The sequence below is a fragment of the Lissotriton helveticus genome, chromosome 3_1 (assembly GCF_964261635.1).
Source record: "Lissotriton helveticus chromosome 3_1, aLisHel1.1, whole genome shotgun sequence".
Classification (NCBI taxonomy): domain Eukaryota; kingdom Metazoa; phylum Chordata; class Amphibia; order Caudata; family Salamandridae; genus Lissotriton; species Lissotriton helveticus.
Window position 1 is genome coordinate 324882200 of NC_136061.1, and position 24610 is coordinate 324906809.

The window sequence follows — 24610 nt, forward strand, 5'->3', positions numbered from 1 at the left end:
TGAGAGAAGTCCCGACTTGTTCTCCTTTGGCATTTGGGATCAGCGTCGTAGCTTCCAACGGCGACGAAGACGATGTCGAAGACGAGTCATCTTCCTTCGACGACGAAGACTTCAGCGTCGAGATCCAAGGTACCTCCGCTGGCGTCAACCGGGCGACGTTCAGCGTCTAGGGAGAGGTCTCCGTTGACGCACAGGAGCTCAACGTCGAGACAGCCGTCGTCGACGCCACATCTCCAGCTTTCGACAGCAAAGTTTCCTCCGTCGGCGCCTAGTTAACAGCGTTCAACATCGAGGCACACTCCTCGGCGCCTAGTCAACGGCGTTCGATGTCGAGACACTCCGTCGACGCCTCATCACCGGCACTCGACGTCGAGGCACTCTCCGTCGACACCCCACCGCCGACGTTCGACCTCGAAGCATCCTCCGTCGAAGCATCGACTCTCGACGTAGAGTCATATGAGCATTCCTGCAGGCACTATGATGGCACTGTACCCTCTGCCGCCCCGCTCCCTCCTCCCTCCCCCCCCCCACCACCCTTCTGTCTCCGAGTGTGGAGTAACTGGCAATTTCTCCCCCATTGCTAATTAGACCCAGACATGTCTTGGGTATTTACCAGCTCCCCTCTATATTGCCTCCATGCCGCCCACACCTTCTCCCACTTTTTAGGGCATCCCCATCTTTTATAAATGACTCTTTCGACCCTTTGGCACCAATCTATTGCTCCCTTTTTAATCATGGAAACTATCTGCAACTTTAAGAGGTGTAAATGCTTGTCAACCAGAGGTTGCAGAGGAGTTAGAGGCGGCAGTTCTTTGAATTCCAGAAAATGACCAAATTGTAGTAGGTCTAAGACCCAACGATCTATTGTAATTTATTTCCAATTTTGCAGATAATGGGAACATTTGTTTCCTATTTTGGAAGGAGCTGGGAATATAGCAGCTGGCAGTAGTGGAAGGTCATTGCCAACGGTTAGAATCCTTTTTCTGTCGCTCTGACTTCCCTCTGAGAGTGGACTTGTTGTAGGCAACTCAAGGTGGCTGCAGTTTGGCTAACTGTGGTCTATATTGTTGGCTGGAATAGGTATAAGTGGGATACCAGTACTGTTGATAGCTTCCTCTGTAGGATGACTGACCCTTACCCCGTGCACCACGAAAGTACCAAGGGCTTTAGCAGTGTCGTAGTGAGCAAAAGAACAATGGCTTTAACCCAGATCTCGACTGGGGGGATTGTTTGATTCATTTAGCATTCCGTCCCTAATTTGTTGCTGCAGCACTTTCCGCCCTAAGTGTTATAGGAATACCCAGACATGGTCCCTTGCTCGCTAGGCCATTGGATTCAAGCCAGCCTGGATAATGAGGTGTGCTACCCCGATTATGGTCCCAGGATGCTTGCTTCCAGTCTACGGAGGACCCAGCTTGGCAGTTCGGGTTGGACTGTTCCTATGAGGAACAGGGTTGAGACTAATTTGGATATGGCTGGGTCCAAACTGGGGTGGCGTAGTGAGCAAAAGAACAATGTCCCCCTCCCCAGGCCGTTTTCTGCCCCAGGGACCCCATTCCCCAGGGTCCGAATTATGTTTTGGGGGGAGATGGCGCATGGCACCCCTACCTGAACAGCTTGCGGTCGCAGGGACCCCTTCCCTCAGGCCCAATGTCTGTTTTAGGAGAGGGAGGAGTGAGGGCTCCCCTACTCATGTCGTATTGGGCCCCTGGGACCCTATTCCCCAGGGCCCACTGTATTCTGAAAGGGGCAGGGGCCGCACCCCACCCTGAGCCTATACCATACCCCAGGGATGCTAAACTTGTGAAAAGGGAGGGGGGCCAGTTATTAATGGCCCTGGGGTCCCATCCTCTATGGCCGCCACACTAGCTATGTGCCAGGGAGCCGACCCTTGGGATACAGTGGTGTGAGCATTTTCAAAACTCTGGCAACGAGGGAGCAAACACAAAGTTTGTTCCCAGCTGGCGGGAGCTTTCAAAATGCTCCCACCATTTGGGATCAGGCTTTTGATCTGTTTTCCTGCCCACAGTGATGCAAGCACGGAAACAGATCAAAATATTGCTCCCGCCTAGAGAGAGCAGCACAAGTTGTTGCTTCCTATGGGCATGAGTAATGCAGACTCCTGTTGCATATGGGGAACCAGCTGTGGCCACTTGGCACTTCCCTCCGCTGACCCAAACACCAAGGGCCACATCTTTAAGAAATTCAGGCCTCTGGGGATAGGGTCCCCGGGCTGGTAATGGCTCTTGGAGGGGGGCTGCGTGGCCACCCTACCATTTATTTTGAGTAGTTGCCCTGGGGGATGTGGTCCCCAGATCCTAAAAAGGGTTGAGGAGAGATGCCACGCGACCCCCCTCCCATTTAAAATAAATGAGTTCCTGGGCGATGGGGTCCACAGGGCCATAATAGGTTTGCAAAGAAGGGCTACGCGGCCCCCCCATTCCCTTTTTATTTTATTTTAAAAGAGGACCCGGGAGATGGGGTGCCCAGGGTCAGGCCAAAGGTCGTGCTGGTGGTTGGCCACAGGTTAGGCCCTGTGGCTAACCCTCCGCCGTGCACAACCAAAGGCACCGTGCAGTGTGGGGTTGGCTGCCTTTACTGGCGGCGGGGGGGGGGGGGAGGGGGTGGCAGGTAGGGGGTTGGCCACAGGGACTGTCAGCAGACCAGATCTTGTGGCCAGCCGTCCGAAGCTGCATACTGGGGGGGCTGGAATTAAGAATGGTGAATAAATACTACTTCACGTTTAAAAAAACGAGAAAATCACTGGAAAAAAGGAAGGTTTAAGTAATGTTATAGTTAGGTGAAATGTTCATTAACAACATAACGTGAACTCTAAAAACCACTGAAATTCACTATAACTTGCGCCCTCGCCATGTACTGCTAATTACCCCACATATTACACTCATGACATCTTCTATGACATCTTTTGATAATATCACTGCAAAATTTGCAGTTAAATTATTGACGAGAAAACTGCGCATGGCGGGGGTGCTAATTATAATTACCTTTGGGCACGAGTTATAGTTACTTGAGATAACTATAACCAGTGAATGTCAGTGGTTTTTAGAGTTTAAAACGTTACATTGTTACTGAACATTTCACCTAACTATAACGTTACTTTACCCTTTGGTTTTGTTTAGTGAATATATATATATGAAACTTTAACTATAACTGCAGCCTTGTGATGCACAATGTATATATATATATATATAAGCCCAGAGACGGCCTGTTTCGCCGGAAGGTGTAGAGAGAGAAGCCCATAGCTGGCCTGTTTCGCCGGAAGGTGTAGAGAGAGAAGCCCATAGCTGGCCTGTTTCGCCGGAAGGTGAAGAGAGAGAAGACCAGACCTGGCCTGTTTCGTCCGAAGGTAAAGAGAGAAGCCCTGACTGAATCACTGCACGCTAACATGACTAATGAAATAATCATTTTAGAAACAAAGGAAGGAGTAGTCCCAGGACTGGAGGTCATAGTACTTAAAAACGGAGAGATGTGAAAAAAAGAAAAAATAATTTTTCTTTTTTAAGAAACCCCTCACTTACCGACCTGGTCGGTGACATGCTTCATCATCAGGGTCCACCCAAGTGACCGAGTGCCACTTGGGTGTGCTACGACGCCTCCAACTGCAGCGGAGCTGGGTTTTTTGTGAGTTAATTTGTGAAAGAGAAATCGTGGTGTTTTAAAAAGTGTACAGCATGTGCTCCCTCGAGAAAATTTATTCTGGGGCCAGAGTAAAACTGTTAAAAACAAGTGAGATACTTCTAATGGTTTTATTGGCCAAATAGTATCAAAGTGTGAATAAAAATGTGGTCGACATGTTTCAACCCTGTTTGATTATAGGTTTTCTTCAGGACCAGGTAAGGTGGGGCGAGAGGTCTGCACACGCTAAGGTGCACCCTTCCCTGATTGGGAGAAATTGTCAGAGCTAAAAAGAGATAGAATTAGAACTATATTACACGGTACCATCCTGAAGGAGTATTTAACAAATAATGCTGCCCCGAAAGGACTCCTGGTAACGAATGCACCAAGAATCTTTCCCAATGATCCAACATTCAGACGTGACTGGGCCCAGATTGCTTGGCACTGTACTCATGACTGGATTGTATTGATATTTAAGACGGCACTCAGATTATCAGAGTCTATTCTCATTGAAATACAGAAAACAGAGACCCACATAAAAACTACCATTACCGGTTATAAAAAAAGACTAGACGAGATAAACAAAGAACTAACTGAGTACAAAGACAATCTCGCTCAGCAGAAAGCACAAAAATTACAGAAGGACTTAAAAAATTCTCATTCATAAAGACCTATCCCTTCTCCGACCCTGATTACCAGCCACCACAGAGAGGAGATAGGAATTCTGAAGCATCGAGTGATGATGCATCTATTAGCAGTGGATCAAGCACTGGAAGCGGAAAGAACATACAGAGAGGCAGAGGAAGAGGACAACCCAGATGGAAACAGTTTGATACTTCCCAAATGGGAAACTTCCCAGGCCCTTTTGAACAGCAAAACCCGTTCCAAGTATACGGATGGCAACCCCCATTCTCACAACCAATGTTTCACCACAATGCTTACCGCCCTCCTTTTTTAGGGATGGGACGCAGAAGCAGGGGAAGACGCAAGGGAAACAACCAGGTACACTGGGAGGAGCAAGACAACGTGGGCAACTACACGAGGAGCAAAACACAGACCCCCCCCAGGCATCAACAAGCAAAACCTAGTGACCAATCTGTCCTCGAGAATTCTAACGGAAACTGAGATGAACACACTGAACAAAGGGCTCGGCTTCATCCCTACAGTAAGAACTGATAAGTTTGCTCTACACTGCGAACTGGCAGAGTTTTTCAGAAAACTTAAGTTAAAAGCGTTTTTTGAAAAAAATAGTGAGACTCCGGGCACAGTGTCCAAGTCTGATACACCACTGCGAAAAAAATCCACCTTTCAACCACCCCCCCACTTGACTCCTGTGGAAATATCGACGTTCGAACAAGCAGTCTTCAACGACATAGAACAAATGCAGGAAGAAAAACCATTCTGCAATATAAACAACAACGAAAGACTAGCCCTAGAAAATCTGAAGAATTGTAAGGAGATCGTAATAAAACCCGCTGATAAAGGGGGAGGCATAGTGGTATTGGATAAATCAGCTTACCAAACTGAATGTCTCCGCTTGTTATCTGATAACAGAACTATCTACCATTGTCGGCTGATCTCACACAGGCCCTGAAGCAAGAAATTGAAACTTTAGTCAATCTGGCAGAAACATGCAACTATATAACCAAACAAGAGGCCGATTTTTTAAAAACCAGCGACGAAAAAATTCCATACTTTTATATCTTGCCAAAGATGCATAAGAACAAACTGCCACCACCTGGAAGACCCATCGTGTCCGGCATAGGATCCCTCCTCGAACCACTATCACGATATTGTGATTGCTTCTTCAAAAAGATGGTTCAGGGAACTGAGACGTCTCTTCAGGACACCAAGAGCCTGCTGCAACTTCTAAAAGACATCAGAGTGGATGAAACAACTATACTATTGAGTTTGGACATCGAGAGCCTTTACACCAGTATCCCCCAGAACAAAACTTTGGAAGTTCTTGGCAGAATACTGGAAGAAACAACATGGCCCTACCACGTCCCAAAACATTTTGTCCTGGAATATGCCGCCCTAGCACTAAAAAAGAATTTCTTTGAATTTGAGGGAACACTCTTCTTACTGATCGGGGGGTCCTCGATGGGAAGCACTTTCGCCCCCAGTGTGGCGGGCCTCTATGTCTTTGATTTCCAGAAACAATTCATACTGGGAGAAGCCAATCCTTATGGAGAACACATTATATTTTGGAAAAGATACATTGACGACGTCCTTGCCATTTGGCAAGGACCGGAACAAACACTGAGTGAATTTATTACATGGATAAACACCTGTGACAACAATCTAAAATTTACTCACTCAGTTGACAGAAGAACCATGGTCTTTCTTGATTTAGAAATAACCAAGGAGGAAGGAACATTACATACTAGGACTCATCATAAACCAACGGCAAAGAATAATGCATTGAGATATGAGAGTTTCCATCCACGGGCCCTTAAGGAAAATCTCCCCTAAGGCCATTACCTCCGCTTGAGAGGAAACTGTAGCAAACTCGAGGATTACAAAAGCCAGGCGAGGGAACTGACGGAAAAACTATCTGACCGGGGCTACCCCAAATACATCCTGAACAAAGGACAGAAGAGAGCCCGCAACCAACCGAGAGAGGCTATTCTTGAAGACAAAACAAAAGAGGATAAACCACTACCATTAACATGTGTTACTACATTCAACAGTTTATCGAATAAAGTGACAAAGTCAATCAATAGAAATTGGAAAATTTTAAATACTGGCAATCTCCATTGGGAAAACCTTTGTTTTCTTTTAAAAGAGCCCACAGAACTAGGGACACTCTTGTGCATACCCGACCTAGAAAAATCAACACAGCCGAACAACCAACTGTATTAAATGCGTGGGGCCTTCCAAAAGTGACCGGACACCATGCATGCGGGAATTGCAGTGTTTGTCACCTGACAACAACACAAACACTACATCTAACCAACGGAGAAAGCTGGACACAACACACACATACAAACTGTAACAGCGCCAATGTGGTGTACCTGATAAACTGCCCATGTGGGCTACAGTATGTGGGCATGACTGGCAGGAGGGTCAAGCAACGTATTTGTGAACACAGAAGCTCAATAAGGTGTAAAAAAATCGCCACAAAATTACAGAACATTTTTTGACAGTGAACCACACTACTAACAATATATGGTGGACAATAATTGAGCAACTACAACCTGGTAGCAATATAACCCAACGTCTCTTTGAAAAGGAGCAACGCTGGATATATCTCCTATCCACTCACATATCTGGACTGAATGAGAATATACCGTGGTCCACTGGAAGGAACAGATAACTATTTTTATCAAAAAAAGATCTTTTTTAATGCAAGCTCAATATCTTCCATTAATTTCAAACGAGAATGCCCAAAGTATGCCCGTTATAATGTCTATGGTGCCAACACATTTTTGATACCTTATCGAAATAAAATGATTCTCTAATCATCGCCATCAGTTGGACATACTGTTTATCCACTCATAACCATATCTGGGTCCAATGCGAAAAACAGATGTTCTTTACCCCCACTAAAAATTCAGGTTCTTTCCTTTTTAAGCTCAAGACTATCATTCTCCCGTCACGTGCATTTGAATGCTCTTAAAAAAACTGTCTCCTTCCACTGTGCTAATAAAGTTATCTAGGCATCCATAGCGTTGTAAACTATCCTTTATACACGTTCCCTAAAAAGAACAGTCACATGTCCTAGGACCACGTGTCCCAGCTGTCCAATCACGTTGCTTCTGTTTCAAATACATGGAAGATGAGACAACAGTATCTCCGAGACACCGTGCGGCAAGGATAGGTCTCCAGAGGGCTTTCGCCTCATGACATGTGAGTGATTTAGATCTGAGAACACTTGCACTACCTACGTGCTAAAAAATCGGGCGCATCTGACCACGACGTCCCGGTAACAACCATAACTAATTCTGGCGTTTTTTACCAACAGAACGCTCATAGGCTGCCCCCCCACGGTATCCATGGGGCTCGATTAGCACTATAAAGAAGTAAGTCCTTAACTTGTCCAGAATTTGTCGCGTTCGCTGGACGCATTGAACAGTTTTGCAGTAATGGCATTTATTATTGACGGACACTTTGATTTCTCGCCCTATTTAACACCTTGCCTGCTAAGGCAATTCCCGCTGGGTGCTAAACTTCATGAATTCCCATTGTTCATGACAAGGTCAACTCGTCATAAGCACAGCTCCAGTAAACTGCATGACGAGCTGACCTTGTCATTACCATGGAAGTGGTTAACATAACGATAGTATATATGAGTCAGAATATAACGATAGTATATATGAGTCAGAATATAATTAACGATTACGTGTATACTCTGACTATTTTTAGTCGCATAAGCGCCCTTAAAATTTTTCAAAGTACGCTTGAGATCCACGATAAAAAGAATTAAATATGGATCTGTACACAACCCAATTTAAAAATCTTTTTAGGGGTTATGACTTCATTCGAGGTCATGATTAATGCATGCTGAGAACGATGAATAACATGCACAAACGGAGATATACTATTATCGATTAACCAGAGCACCGTTATCATGTGTTATCTTGTTTCAGATTTCCTTGCACAAAACGCTGTAAGCGAGCAAAACCGTGAGTACGCGGTTGCACACATAGGTGGGTCTGGGAAGGGTGCACCTTGGTGTGTGCAGACCTCCCGTCCCGCCTCACCTGGTCCTGAAGAAAACCTATAATCAAACAGGGTTGAAACATGTCGACCACATTTTTATTCACACTTTGATACTATTTGGCTAATAAAACCATTAGAAGTATCTCACTTGTTTTTAACCGTGTTACACTGGCCCCAGAATAAATTTTCTCGAGGGAGCACATGCTGTACACTTTTTAAAACACCACGATTTCTCTTTCACAAATTCACTTACAAAAAAACCAGCTCCGCTGCAGTTGCAGGCGTCGTAGCACACCCAAGTGGCACTCGGTCACTTAGGGGGACCCCGATGATGAAGCATGTAACCGACCAGGTCGGTGAGTGAGGGGTTTCTTAAAAAAGAACAATTATTTTTTCTTTTTTTCACATCTCTCCGTTTTTAAGTACTAGGACCTCCAGTCCTGGGACTACTCCTTCCTTTGTTTCTAAAATGTATTTGTAGGGGCCTAAGGAGTAGGAACCCACAGAATACCTTTACTCTCCTTTTGGTATAAACGTAATGAAATAATCAGTCAGACTCCACGCTAGAGAATCAGACTGTGGCTTAGAGGGGGGCCAGAACTTCCGTTTACCTCAGCATTGTCCGGCAGCACGTCTGCCTCGTCTCATCACTTTGGTCCGTGGACTGTCTCACAACACCAGGCCTTGCGGCTGTGAGGGGAGAGATGGTTTGCCGGTAAAGGGAGCACACACCGCAGCATACTTGTCTCTGCATATTCCCCCGGTCCTCCCCAGTCTAAAGACAGGGCGACAACATCAAAATAATGTCCGGGGAAGCTCGCGCTGCCATTTGGGGCTCCTCACAACGTGGAGCTCCGGAGTCAAGAGGCCATCGTCTTCTATGGCCAGTCCACACCCCCTGTGGGCTCACAGTTTTAAACTTTTAGGGAGAGAAGGGTACATTTGTTACCACTGGTTTCCGTCTCTTTCACCGTCTCATGTCGAGAACACTAGTTCAGCGGGGTGTGACGCAGACGCCAGGCAGAGGTTGTCCCACTGTACAATGCACGCTTTGCTTATGTCGGAAAGAGGGAGTAAGTGAATATAGATCTATGCATAAACTGCATCATTTGTTAACGTGCAGGCAACAAAGTAATAGAATGCTGAAGACTGAAGCCTACGACTGGACAAAGTGCTTGCTACGACTGTTTGCTGCACCTATGTACAGATACAGCGCCTTAAAGCATTTTGCAGCAGCCAAAAAACACCACAGCTGCACTATATAAAATATCGGATTTCATATTTGGGAGGGGGGATATCGGGTGAGGGGGGAGGTAGGAAAGTATTTTAAGAAACGTACCCTCCACACATTAGGAAGTCGCTGGAGGCACGTCTGCTGGCGGCAGCTCCTGTTGGCATATCATCTGCAAGGGAAGCGCAACTCGTGAGGAAACAACCATGGCTCCCACAAATGTCTTGAACGTGTGAAATCACATCTTACTGAACATACTACGCCATTACATTCATAATACTATCCATTAGCCAAGAAAAAATATGTGCAACCCAAAACAATCACATGTACATACATTTAGAGAGCACAACCAATGCCCACACTAGCAAATCACAGTAACATTATTTGCATACAAACAAAGAAACCCACTTACAGGTGTTTGTTTTCTCACTATTGCTAGCACTGTGTCTTGCCAACTTCTGATTTATTCATTATTTCATTTAACCTTGAGAACTCGGTGAAAGTTCAATTAAATGTTACAAAATCAGACAAAAACTTAAATTTTAATTTTTGCCTTGTAATCAAAGAAGTTTATTACAAATGTAGCATCCCTGAGATTTCTATTTAATAATGTGTGCTCTAGAACAGTTTAAATTGGCTGTGGGAATGTAATGAACACTCAGAACAAACTCAACAAGATTATGGACGGAGTGCTGAAACTTTCCAACCACTCACCCCAGTCAAGAGATCTGGGTTTAATCCATCGTTCTTTTGATCACCATGCCACCCCAGTTTGGACCCAGCCACATAAAAATCAGTCTTGACCCTGTTACTCATGGGAACATTCGAGCCTGAACTGCCGAGCCAGGACCTCCCAGGACTGGAAACAAGCAACCTGGGACTGGTTTTGGGGTATCACCCCTCATCAGCCAGGTTAGCTAGAATCCAGTGGTGCAGCGAGCAAGGGACCCACGTATGGGCATACCCTTAGCCACGTATGGCAAACATAGCAAATATAACAAGTTTCTGTTTGCTATAAACAGTCGCAACGGCACTGCAATGGTTAATTAAAAAAAATAACAGAAGTTTCACCAGCATCCCTTTGAGCATGAAATCGTCTCTTCTCGCTCTCACAGAAGGCCGCACCTTCATATATACTAGGTCTGCATGGAAACGTTAAGAAAAATACCCATTACCTCCTCAACATATTTCTTGTAGCATTACTTACTACATGAGGTGTACAACCTCCCGTACAGGCACCACATGACCCAGACTGACCAATTAAAATTTGGACCCTACCACCCAGTCTCCCTTCATCGGCCCTCCTCTTGCTCGTGCAATGAGGAAGGGAGAGGCCTACCATTCTTCCTGTTCCTTCTGTCTGCCTCTGCAGTCATCACATGAACCCGACCGTCGGATTAAGAAGATCCGGCAGAAATATGGCTGTGGGAATTTAAGGTAAGCCCTGGGGCTGCAAGGTAATCTGGTGTAAATCCAAAGTCTTCTCATCTTAGAACCTACAGTAAGTATGACAGTTTGCTGGGCAATCTTTCAGGGGTTAACAAGACTACTGAAAACTCTAGGGTCTTTACTATATATTTTAAGGTCTGTGCTCTTTTTCAATTATTTGATGGTCCCTATGGAGTTCTTCTTGTTCTGGGAGGATGCTGGGGGGCTCATGGGTGCTCCCAGAGAAAATGCTTTTCGGCATTATGAGGAAATTATGGGGTTCTGGGATGGGTCCTAGTGCAGGACCTTCATATTTCTCTGGTTAATATTTATGATTTTGCCACAGCGTTTGTGGTGTCATGACTGTGAAAAACAGTGAGACACGGAATACACTGGTATGGGCCTGCGGGTAGAGTTGAGAGTCCCATTGGCAGTGAGACTAAGTCTGGAATGCCAGGAAAGCATAAGCACAATCTGGAAGCAGGACAGCCACGAAGTTCTGTGAATGGACCTGCAGCCCTGCCGCTTACCTCTGTGTTGATTGGTGTTAGCCATTGTGCGGTATGTGTTCCCTTCTGTGAGGCTTGACTGAGTGCACATGTCCTGGTCTAAAATGCCTGGGCGGAGACAAGCTGCAATTTAGTTTCTTTAGTTGCTACTGAGCTGGTTTCTTGCTTCTTTCAATTGCTGCGTTCAGAATAAATCAAAGGTCTGCTGGCGTACTGGTTTGGGTGGCAGACTATTGCAGCAAAATGTAGGAATTTAAATCTAATCTTTTCATATAAGTTTTGGTAAAACACAGCAAGAAGAACAAAGATAATGATAATATTTATAGTTGGGCATTACTGCTGAATTGCATTTATTTTTATGTAACTGATATAAGCATAAGCATGATTTATTGAAAAAAAAAAAAAAAGAATTTAGAGGAAAAGAGATTACCTCTGCGCTGACATTGAACATGTCATCCAGGATCATTAGTAGGCAATCAAAAGGCACTCTTTCAATGTAATGCTTAGTGTGTGCTTTGTCATGGATCACATGAAACACTTCACTGACAGACATCATTGTCCTAGAGATGATGATGATGGTGGTGGAGTCAGGAAGAAGCACAAGGAGGAAGGTTCTGCCCCTCCAACCTCTTCCTTCTGGTTCTGGGCTATCGGAGGAACAATGGCAATATTTAATATCTGCTGTCATTGAAGGCCTTCGAAAGTTAGAGACATTGCTAGCACTGAGTATTCCACCTCCTCTGGATTGCCCTGGCCTTCTCCTGAGTAAAAGGTGGACAAATCAAATACCTGTACCTACTCCGAAGGGTAAGGTAAAAATCAAAACTGGCTACCCTATTTCGATATCTGAGGGAGAATTTGCAGATACATGATGGAGGATGAATTACCAAGTACAGTTCATGGATGTTTCAACAACTACAGTTTAATCCACCCCCTTTTTAGCAATGACTTTAAAGATGAAAGAAATACATTAAAAAAATGGAAAGATCCATGGAAGGCATATGTTTCAAAATTCATAATTCTTGTGTATTCTCAGAGGTACTTGGAATAGCTGATGTAAACAGTGACATTTTACAAGTCTTAGCTTTCTCTATGTTGTCCATTATGGCTGCTCAACTCTGTGCTTTCCTCCAGGATTGGAGGCAAAAATGTACCAGAAATCTGTATAACTCCAGACTGAAGAATTGTGTTGCATACCCCTTAAGAATCAGAAGCATGTTCAGTTATTCAAGTCTCAGTTAAGAAAAATCTTCCTTGCAGAACCTTTAAAAAGAGGTGTCAGAGGGGTTTACAGTTGTATACAGGGATGAATAAGTTCAATCAGTTCTTTCTGTTTATAGGTCAAAATTCCAGACATCCTCCTCCTCCATTGAAACCCGAGAAGCAGTCCAGACTAGAATAGAATCCCAGTAGGGCAGCCGCCTTTCATATTTTCATTATCCATGGCAAGAAGATGAAGTGGATGCATGGGTCCTGCAGATAATAGAGCAAGGTTACTCCGTGGAGTTTGAGTATATATTCCTGTGGACGCTGGTCCAGTGCAACTAACCTATGTACAAGATTCCATGAGGATTTTGACTTTGACCCAGGAAACTTAAAAGCTTCTAGCAAAAAATGTGATGTGTCCTGTGCCAAAACTAGTGTAAGCACAAGGCTTCTATTTTACAGTCTACCTGGTGCAAAAATAATAAGGAAATTTTTGTCTGATAATCAACTTAGGGAAATTGAGCCAATTCTTAAAGAAAATCCACTTCAAGATAGAATTGTCTCTATGTATAATTCCAATGGCGACTCCAAGAAAGTGGATGACAGCACTGGACAGCAAGGACACATCTTCATGTCCACATTTTTCTCCCACAACAGAAATTCTCGAGGTTCTGTGTAGGGGGATTGCAATAGCAGTTTTGATATCTACTCTTGGTATTGACGTCCTCATTAAGGGTATTCAATAAGGTCTTGGTGCCAATCCTGGTTCTTCTCCACAAGTTTGGGATCTTAGCACGTTCCTACCTAGATGATTGCTTAGTTCACTTATCATTGGGAAACATTGTCCAGGAGCATAAACACACATATCATGGACTTCTAATTTACCACAATTAAATCTCAACAGTGTTTCGGATTTATGGGAGCCAGTTTCCAGAATCAACTGGGGTCAGTGAGCCTTTCAAAATTAAGAACGGCCACCCTTCGTGGTCTGCTGTACAACCTGAGGAAGCAGAAGTTGGCCTCTGCAAGAGGATGGCTGCATATGTCAGATGCTAAGTTCTTTCTATGAGGGGGTTTGGGCGTAGGAACCCTTTTGGACATACCACGAAACTAATTTTCCTTGTTCTTTTTAATTTTCTCTTTTATAGGTATTACGCATATTCATGGTACCTAGTGCACTTATCCATTTTGGTCAACTAGTACATCATCTTTTCTTGCACCAGCTTCTTGGGTTCTAGCTTCATAGAGCCTAGATGACATGGTATTAGTAACAAGCAAGATTTTGAGACAGCTGCAGTAGTGGATATCTCCTCCAAAGTTCAGCAGAAGAATTCCTTTGTCTATGCCCTCTGTTAATTATGTCTATGGCTGGCAGCAAGATTGGGAGGTGTGCAACTCTGGGACACCAGCCCATGCAAGAGTAATTGATTGCAGGCGAGAAAGTCCATTCACTGATGTGGAAGGAAATAAACACAATATTCTATGCTCTTCTTTACTTCTCCCATTTGCTGCAGAATCAGATGATGAAGGTAGGAATAGACAACACTGTAACATATTGTCAACTCAAAAAGCAGTTAGGGACAGTTGCCCAGTTTCTAGTAGCCCTACTTTGCCAGATAATCAGATAATTAATTGGGCAGAGGCTTATCTAATATGCGTTCCCCATTCGAGGCAAGGACAGTATTCTAACATTCAGGTTAAACAGGGTGGTACCTCCTGCCCATGATTGTCTGGCTCTTTATGTACAAACAAATGTATGTCAGAGTTTTGGAGTCACATGATTGAACAAGAGTATTCTCTGATTTTGTAATTTCCTGTGCAAGTTCCAAGAGGGGAGGAGCTGGGAGATTGATGTGCAGTCGTGTCCATTGCCTCCTCTACTTCTCTGTATGCCTTTCCTACCTCCCATTCAATTCATTGCCAGAATATTGTCCTATCTTCAGAAAGATATTGGTAGCTCCCTTTTGGCCAAGAATTAGCTGGTTCCCATTTATGAGGATGATTTCCAAGATTCCAGAGAGGATCTTTCTGGTAGACTAACATCTACTACGATTCAATCTTCTACTGCTAGAGGTGTGGCAGAGGATGTGAATGATAACATGACTGTTGAGATCCTACAGATTCCTTAGGAGGAATTTCATAAAGGTGTATCTGTAGCTATATTGAGGGAACAGTGTTCAGCAATAACAGCAAGTAAAACCCCTTTGGGGTATTCCAGAAACGAATAACCAATCACACAGAGTGGGGCCCCTGAGGAAAAATGAAGGAAGGGGAAACGGGGGAAACCAGCGGAATACTCACACAAAAAAGAACCCCACTGCCTAACAAGGGTGATACAATTGCTAGTCATCACTGATATACTAATCCCACAAAAATCTCATAGTCCCACAACAACAAAAGAAATAACTTATGGATTATCTGTTTTTTCTATTTTGATCTGTTTAAAAATATTGTGGGATATTTTTAAACAGATCAAAATAGAAAAAACAGATAATCCATAAGTTATTTCCGGTTTATAATATCAAATCCAAAATCAACCATTAAAGGTATAGAATGAATTACTATAGCATAAAAACTAAATAACAGAAAAACCCAGGCGTAACAAAACACTCCACAGAAAACTCACAAAGTCAAACCCAATAGCAAACTCATTTATTCACACATGCCACAGAATCAATCATGTCTAGTGGTTTACAAATAACCTCTAAAGAGAAACCTCTGCCCCCCTTCAGACACAGTGAATAACACTTGGTAAATACAAAATATACAATGGTGAAACCAATGGTATCAAAACAAGATATGTTTAATTGATTGAGAAAACAGATTAATGCAATTCATTTGGTACAATTTTGTTGATATCCTGAATCAAGAACTCAGAGGGGAAACGAGAAGAACAAAGGAACTAAGCGCCTAGGTTTTGATAGGGACTGTCGATAATGCATGAGGTATATTTTCGTGTTTCTTTTGTTGTTAGGGGACTGTGAGATTTTGTGGGTTTAGTATATCAGTGATGACTAGCAATTGTATTATCCTCGTTAGGCAGTGTGGTTCTTTTCTTGTTAGTATTATTCCAGAAACGGATGCCACAGGCAGTTGGCTCAAAGAGGTTTTCTTTGAGCAGCCCTTTTATAAAACCAACAACCTTTCATGGGATCTTTACTTGGTTGCAAGGCTCTACAAGCACATATATATCTCTAAAAGCTTTCATTCTAGTATCCATATTATCAACTCGCAGATTAGATGAATGTGGTTCATTATCCATTAAGCCACTTTATTTAAGATTTTTTTCCAGACAGGTTGATTCTCAAGTTAAGGCCGGTGCTCTGGCTTAAAATGATGTTTTCTTTTTTAAGGACAAAAAGAACAGATGATGGACGGAATGCCGAACAAATCAAACATTAACCCCCAGTCACAGATCTGGGTTATAGCCATTGTTTTATTGCACGCCACGCTATCCAGTTTAGATCCAGCCATATGCAAATCAGTGTTGACCCTGCTCCCCATGGGAACAGTTCAGCAAGGAAATGCTTCTGGTCAAGGTCCTCCTTGGACCAGAAATAGGTATCCTGGTACTGGTTTCGGAGTATCACCCCTCATCAGCCAGGCTAGCTTAAATCTGGTGGCACAGCGTGTACGGGACCCACATCTGGGCATACCCTTAAAATGGATTACGAATTTGAGGTGTATGGCTTACACTTCATAGAATGCTTTCTAACTAATTACAATACAATTACAAAAAGGGGGTGGTGATGGACAGAGTATCTGAGTTAATCAGAACACTCCTACCCAGTCAACAGATCAGGGCTTGATCCATCACCGTTTTTTAGCTCACTGCACCATCCCAGTTCAGAACCTGGCTATATGCAAATTAGTCTGTCCCTGGCCCAGTGCATCATGGGAACAGGGCAGACCAAACTACCAAGCCATTTCTTCACTGGAAAGGAAACAAGCTTCCGGGGACCGGTTTCTGGCATTACAGCCGTCTTCGGCCCGGCTTGTTTGAATCCTGATGGTGCAATGAGCAAGGGACTCATGTCTGAGCATACCCTTCCACACTCATGGTGGCCAAAATAATTACAAAAAAGGGGCGGTGATGGACAGAGTATCTGAATTAAGCAGAACACTCCTACCCAGTCAAAAGATCAGGGCTTGATCCATCACCGTGAGCTAAAAAACGGTGTTGGATCTAGCCCTGATCTCTTGACTGGGTGAGAGTAATCTGCTTAATTCAGAAACTCTGTCCATCACCACCCCTTGTTGTTAAATATTTTGTCCACCCTAAGCGTGGAAGGGTATACTCAGATGTGAGTCCCTTGCTCATTGCACCATCAGGATTCAAGCAAGCCGGGCCGACGAAGGCTGAAATGCCAGAAACCGGTCCCCGGAAGCTTGTTTCCTTCCCAGTGTAAGAATTGGCTTGGTAGTTTGGTTTGCCCTGTTCCCATCATGCACTGGGACAGGAACAGACTAATTTGCATATAGCCAGGTTCTGAACTGGGATGGTGCAGTGAGCTAAAAAACGGTGTTGGATCTAGCCCTGATCTCTTGACTGGGTGAGAGTATTCTGCTTAATTCAGAAACTCTGTCCATCACCACCCCTTGTTGTTAAATATTTTGTCCACCCTAAGCGTGGAAGGGTATACTCAGATGTGAGTCCCTTGCTCATTGCACCATCAGGATTCAAGCAAGCCGGGCCGACGAAGGCTGAAATGCCAGAAACCGGTCCCCGGAAGCTTGTTTCCTTCCCAGTGTAAGAATTGGCTTGGTAGTTTGGTTTGCCCTGTTCCCATCATGCACTGGGACAGGAACAGACTAATTTGCATATAGCCAGGTTCTGAACTGGGATGGTGCAGTGAGCTAAAAAACGGTGTTGGATCTAGCCCTGATCTCTTGACTGGGTGAGAGTATTCTGCTTAATTCAGAAACTCTGTCCATCACCACCCCTTGTTGTTAAATATTTTGTCCACCCTAAGCGTGGAAGGGTATACTCAGATGTGAGTCCCTTGCTCATTGCACCATCAGGATTCAAGCAAGCCGGGCCGACGAAGGCTGAAATGCCAGAAACCGGTCCCCGGAAGCTTGTTTCCTTTCCAGTGTAAGAATTGGCTTGATAGTTTGGTTTGCCCTGTTCCCATCATGCACTGGGACAGGAACAGACTAATTTGCATATAGCCAGGTTCTGAACTGGGATGGTGCAGTGAGCTAAAAAACGGTGTTGGATCTAGCCCTGATCTCTTGACTGGGTGAGAGTATTCTGCTTAATTCAGAAACTCTGTCCATCACCACCCCTTGTTGTTAAATAATTACAATACAAGGCAGATTTGCATGTGGTATGGATGCAACTTGGGTGGACGCATTTGGAGCTTCAGCTGCAGATATATGTAAAGCAGCTGCATGGACTACGTTGTCTGCTACTGTATCAAACTAAAGGGTGGATGTTAATGATTGTGAATCATTAGAATTTGGTTTTAGAATATTAGCACCTGCTATGTCCTAGATGACTGATTGTTCCATGTATTTTTGCAAACTTTCATTACATCCGTTTTTAGCTCCATTTTGGGAGTTTTGGGGCTCAAGTTGCTATGTGGTGCTCTGGTATATCTCATATAGCAAGGAGTGGTACATGTAATGAGGAAATAATGATTTGGTTGCTTGCTGGTAATCCTTATTACGTCAAATACCCTTTCCTCATACCAAAACGTACATCCCTACCTCCCAAACCTAATCAAAACCTCGATTCCATTCTTTTAAGCTTTGGGGTAACCGGAAGCGTGATTAGTGAGCATCTTCCCTCTTTAGTGCCCGGGAAAAAGGAGAAGCAATGAAAGGAAGAAAAGGATAGGGTTCAAATTTGAACTGGTTCAGGCTGGGGCACAAGTATGTGAGGTAGAACACATTCTAAAGGAAATACTGGCAGGAGAAAGGGGTATTCAGAGAAACGAGGATTACCAGCAGGTAACTGAATCCTTTGCAAATATGAGTGTGCAGCCTGTTTGCTGGCTCCACTTTCTGCACGAGCAATGCATCACAGAGAAATACAGTTGGCATTAGACTTCAACTCTTCGCTCCACCTTATGTCCAGTTATTCTTTCCTGAACGAAAATAAAGAGTCTGAACAGTCATGGTCATGTTATGTCACTGGGATCAGACATATCATGGCCCAGTTGCCTAGTTACTAGCTGACAAGTACTCCTTGCATCCTGGAAAACATTTCGGTAGTTGAAAATAATTACCATCTCTGCCTGCTCCTCCCCCTTCTCCCTCCAAGTCCTTATCACTCTCTCAAAAACAAACATGAAAAATCAATACCTAGAAACATTGTTTTTTTAAACCAATTAGGTAGCTAAGGAACAACACATTAACAAAGTAGTCAACATTTTAAATAGGACGACTTTCCAAACACTGCATTTTCGAGTTGATATTAATGTGCAACAGAGACCCAGCAAAAATCTCAGATACCTGCATTTTTCGACCAGATAACTATACTGGCCATACACCAATCTATAACAACTTTCAACTTTCTTAAACTCCTTACTATCTGCTCAAAGAAAAATAAGATAGTGTCAGCAGCACTGTCGTTTATGAGCCCAAGATGTTGATCACACTCCTCACAGAACTTAAGAGTTGCAAGCAACTCCTTTTGTAAGAAGGGCTGCTCTCCATTCACGTTTCCACATGGCGTCATGTTAACCTCTTTTCAACAGTGCACGGTTCTCTATCTGGGTCTAGGAGGATACAGTTTCCAACACATCGCCTTGTCTACTGGTACACCATTACAAGTATGGAACGAGAGAGGTTTTCCTTTCAGTGTGAGTTGGCACAATACTCACATGGATCCGAAGAGATGTTGTGTGGCACGAGGACAAAGTCGTCAGTGTCACAGGAGGAGGTCTTGCTGCTGGTGCTGGCAGAATCTTTGGAGACTTGAAGGTAGTTCGGAGGTCCTAGAGGCGGTGAGGACAGAGGGTCTTCTTGTATTTGCTGCATGTCTGGCAGGGACTGAAAGAAAAGACATGAAACCTTAAAACCTGCACTAACGGGATGACGCAGGAAAGCATACAGTATTTTTACCAGCAGACAATCTAAACAACCTGCATTATATTCACTCTTTGCATGCTCATCCAACTTTCCTAGTTTTTATGGCAAGTTCTAGGCAATTAACTGCTCTAAAACAGTCAATTGAGGCCTAAAGTGATACTCTAAATACTAAAACGAAACGCTTACAGGATGATTGTATTAAGAAAGTAACATGAAAGAAAAGTGTGGTAAGACTCTGAACATCTTCATGAAAAGAGCAAACAGGCGAGGGGTACTGCAGGCGACACAACATTAAGTCCCTTCTGTAACACCAAGGCTGATCGTAAGATCATTTAACAGGGAAATTGATTTATATAAGTCAATGTGTTGGAATCAGTTGAAGTTTTGACAAGAGAGAAAACACTGCAAAAAACAGAACGTGTGGCAACCCAGCAGCTGGAGCATTAAAGAGGCTGGCATTAGCAAGATATGTTTCATCAAAACTCATGCCATGATGCTATGGGCGCGAAACTCGCTACTGAAAGGTATATATGTTCTATCAAAATAGAGAAATATCTGAACGGGCTGGGGAATCAACTTTGGCGATTCTGAAAGAATAGGCAAAAAAGGTTTATATGAATTAAATAGAATGTGATACAAAGCAGACGCTTTTAATATTTTATTCTATATCTTCTATACTCCTTGCATATGTCACAAATATCCCATCACGTTAGGTTCAGAGGCTGTGATATCACAGGTCATTCCCTTCATGTGTGTTAGAAATAAAGTTAAAGAAAGACATCCCTGACAGGTTTCCATAATATGGGGCAGAACAGCTATATTGTCTGTTCTACTGCATGATTGTGTTGTTTTTCATACTTTATGCAACACTAGTTCATATTTATTTTTAGCATTGAAAATTGGGAACAAAAGAAAAAAATAGATTACCAGATATTTCCATTAATGTTTAATTTGGCAAAAAAGGGAAGATTTCCAGGGGCATTCACTTCTGCACTTACCATGGCGCTTACATGACCTACAATCTAACAGGAAGGCATTGGTGGAGTGTACCGGTGGCAAGAATGATTATTAGAGAGTGCTCAGTTTACCTCGCCTTGGAGGTTTGTGTCACTTGAGAACAGAAAGAAAAGATGTTATCCCTGGTGCATTCACTAACTATCAATGTGAGGACCAGAACGGCACGGAAGGTACAGACAACAGAAGCGGCTTGATTCGAAGGTCCTTAGATTGCTAGGTTTGGCCATAATAATAAGGCTGGGAGCACCAACCAAGAGCAATGGGTATTTGAAGCAGGCCACCTGAACAATTGTTTTCTGTCTAAGAATACTGTCATTTCTGGAAACTGTAAGCTACTCAGCAGGCCTGGACTGAGGGCACAGTCCTACCACATGAAAACAGTTCACCCGAGGAGGGATCTGCACACATAAATCGATGTATCATTAATGACACATGAAAACAGTTCTCCCGAGGAGGGATCTGCACACATAAATCGATGTATCATTAATGACAAACAATGAACTGCGTGCAGGAAATTGGCCGCTAAGTAACACTACACCAGCAATTTCCTGCATTGGATGAACTGCAGCAGAATTGAGATAGGTAACAGAAGAGCTGAATACACCAGAGTGGCCACACGTTTCTAACCTGTAGAACAGCATGGTGGAACTGGGAGCAGTGGCAGGCCAATGGATGGAGCTACAGGGGTAACACAGTAGGCGCACAGTGAACTTGCCCTTGTTCCTAGCTAGATGGGCCAGCTCCACGGGAGCTGAGGATCACCAAGTTAAGTGGGCCATTTGCTACTGTGATGGGTAACAGTGGAATCACAGAGCACTGGAACACTGAGGGTGCAGACAGACTCAGCGCAAGAAATAAACTGGTGATGTGCATGGAAGTCTGGTATTCATCTAGAACTGTCACTGATTCTTCCATGAGTGTGTCAATGCAGCAGCAATTTAAAGGTTTGCGAGACTGCATACAATATATGTGGAAGCAATATGTAGAGCTCTGTAGTAGAGCAGTTTCATTGGAATCTATATTCCAGTTTCAAAGGCAGATGCTACAGTGGCTGAGGCATCTGGAAGTTTATATGCTGGTAGGGGCAGGAGGGACCCAGTGGCAGAGCATGCTTTTCATGCTGGACACTACAGAAGGATCTAAACAACATAGGCACAATTATTAGGGCAGTAGGAGGTGACATTGAGAACACTGCCCCAATAAACTTCTGCATCTGAAAGAGACACTTTAGTGATAGATTCTTTACCTTAGAATTACCCCCAGGCGTCAGACTGGATCCGGAAAGTTTTCGTCAGCAGTACCCCTGCGCATCGGAAGGTGGCTTCGTGCATCTCCGCATCTGTCGTAGGCGTCGTGATCACCAGGATGACGTCGCAGTAGCTACCTAAACTTCGCTGACGTCAGTTCTTTCTTTTTCCGCGCCAGCAAGCTTAGATCCGGAGAGAGCGGTACCCGCAGTCAATTTTTGACTGAGTTTTTGGGGACTTTTGTCTCTGTCTTTTGAGTCCTTTGCTCCTGGTGTAAAGGGATGCCAGGTTTCAAGTCTTGCGAGGTTTGTCCCCGCATGATGTCAGTGACGGACCCGCACCGCAAGTGTCTCTACTGCCTGGGGCGCGACCACGACCCCGCGTCGTGCCCCGAATGCCGGGCCATGGCTCCGAAAATCTTGCAGGAGCGGTCCCGAAAGTTGTTTGAGGCTAGGGAGTCGGCTCCATGCCCTTCAAGGTCCCGGTCCCGTGGGAGGTCGAGGGACCGGTCCCGGAGCCGCCACCATAGTTCGACGAAGTCTTCGCACTCTGGGTCAGGTAAGACAAAGCACAAGAAGTCGAAGAAGCGACGTCGCTCTTCGCCTTCCCCTAGCCTGTCCAGCGACACGGCTCAGGGTGCGGGTGGTGCCTCCCCCGTGGCTCTGGCGGAGCCTACGTAGTCACAGTCGGCCTACCTGCCCTTCCCAGGTTCGTCAGTGACTCCGGTCCAGCTGCAGGAATTTCTCGGCCATGGCCCGCCTCTTTGGCCCGTTGGGCCCTGTCGGAACGCCTTTGGGCCCTGCGGGTCCGACTGGGGGTCCTAGCCCTTCTTCGTTGGCGGCTCCGGCCCGACGCCGTCGACGGGTCCGGCCTCGGCATGCGAGACCCCCATGGATCCATGCAAGGATCCCAGCCGATGTTGGTTGACCTAGACATCTATGGCACCACCACCGGCGTCGTCGGCTACCCGGCCGATGTCGTCCCTGGCTTCCACCCAAAGTGGAGACAATGCCGGACCGGTGTCGATCGAAGCCGTTGCAGACGCAGATGGGGAATTTTTATCCCTATCGCCATCCTCCTCCATCTTTCTCACCTGCCTAGCAGGTTATGGAGGATGGGGAGGACTGCGAGGGGTCTGAAGACCCTCTCACAGCCCAATGCCAGTTAGACCCGGACTGGGCAGAGGATTTGGGGGACACCGGTGATCTGGATTTCTCACCAGAACCTGGCGCACTGTCTCCTACAGTGGCTACGGAGGAGGGTGGTATTTATTCAATGGTGTTACGTAGGGCAGCAGAGGCTCTCCACCTCGAGCTCCCTACAGTGGCCATCAGGACTAACCTCCTGACATAAGTGCTCAGCCGGCGGCTTCCTCTGTGAAGCCACTGCTGCCCTTTAATGATGCACTTTCAGACATCCTTTTGGGCACCTGGTCCAGACCCAACACAGGGGCTCCTGTGGATAGGAACGTGGCCCGACACCACTTTCCTCTCCCAACACCCTACCCCTGAGAACTTGGTTGTCCTAGCCTCTGCGTCCCCAAGCTCATGCCCTTCTGCACCTCCAGACAGGGAATCCAAGAAACTGGAGCAGTTTGGGAAGAAGATTTTCTCTTTCGCCTGTTCAGGGCTGCGGGTCTGTGAACACTGCATGCATCTTGGGCCGTTATTCCCACTCTGTGTGGGATACCGTGGCGCAGGTGCTACCTCAGTGTCCGGAGGCGGTCCGGACGGTGCTCTCCCAAGCTGTTGCTGAGGGCAGAGATGCAGCCAAGTTTAAGATTCGTTGTGACCTTGACATCGCCGACTCGTTGGGCAGAGCGATTTCCAAGACAGTAGCGCTACGCCATCACCGCCTGGCTGAGGACCACTGTCTTTTCAGGGGATGCCCAGAACACTCTGATGGACATGCCCTTTGATGGCACTCGCCTTTTCAGCAACATGGCAGATAGTGCGTTGGAGCGCTTTAAGGACTCGCGGGCTATGGCCAAGTCCTTGGGCCTTTCGTCCACGCGCACTCCTTCGGGGTCTGCTTTTCGCTCCTTTCGTGGCCAAGGAAGGGGCGCCCAAACACATTTATTTCAAAGCCACAGGCCTGCGCAACAACAGTCGCAGCGCAGCTGCAAACGTGGGACCCGTCGAGATGGGTCACGGGGTCAGTGGGCAGGTCAGTCCACTACCTCCAAACCTTCCTAGTCCGGTGTTTCAGGCCCACCAGACGCCAGTGGGCAGCAGGATTCGCCATCACCTCCCCCACTGGGGTACCATCACTACGGACAAGTGGGTTTTACAGATTGTCCGAAGGGGCTACTCCCTCCCCTTCGAGGCCACCCCTCCAGCCATGCCACCCAAGTACCACCGCATGTCGGGGGATCAAATTGGCACTTCTCCAGCAGGAAGTTGCGGCCTCTTGGTCAAGGTGGCCTTCGAGGGTATTCCGACGCCAGAAGTAGGTCGTGGTTGTTACTCCCATTACTTTCTGGTTCCAAAGAAGAACAAGGGCCTGTGTCTTAGACCTTCGGAACGTCAATCGCTTCCTCCGGAAGGTGAAGTTCACGATGCTCACACTAGCTCAAGTCTTGTCTGCCCTGGACCCGCAAGACTGGATAGTAGCATTGGACTTGCCGGACGCTT

General features: G+C 45.4%; 1 protein-coding gene across 1 annotated transcript in view; it reads right to left on the minus strand.

Moving 5' to 3' along the window:
• Positions 1-24610, minus strand: part of ULK2 (unc-51 like autophagy activating kinase 2) — a 565259-nt gene that overhangs the window by 187523 nt on the left and 353126 nt on the right. Inside the window, exons 13-14 of the mRNA XM_078679911.1 lie at positions 19506-19674; positions 9641-9704 (exon numbers count right to left, since the gene is read on the minus strand). Of these exons, the coding sequence (XP_078536037.1) occupies positions 9641-9704; positions 19506-19674 (233 nt within the window). The remainder of the gene's footprint in view (positions 1-9640; positions 9705-19505; positions 19675-24610) is intronic.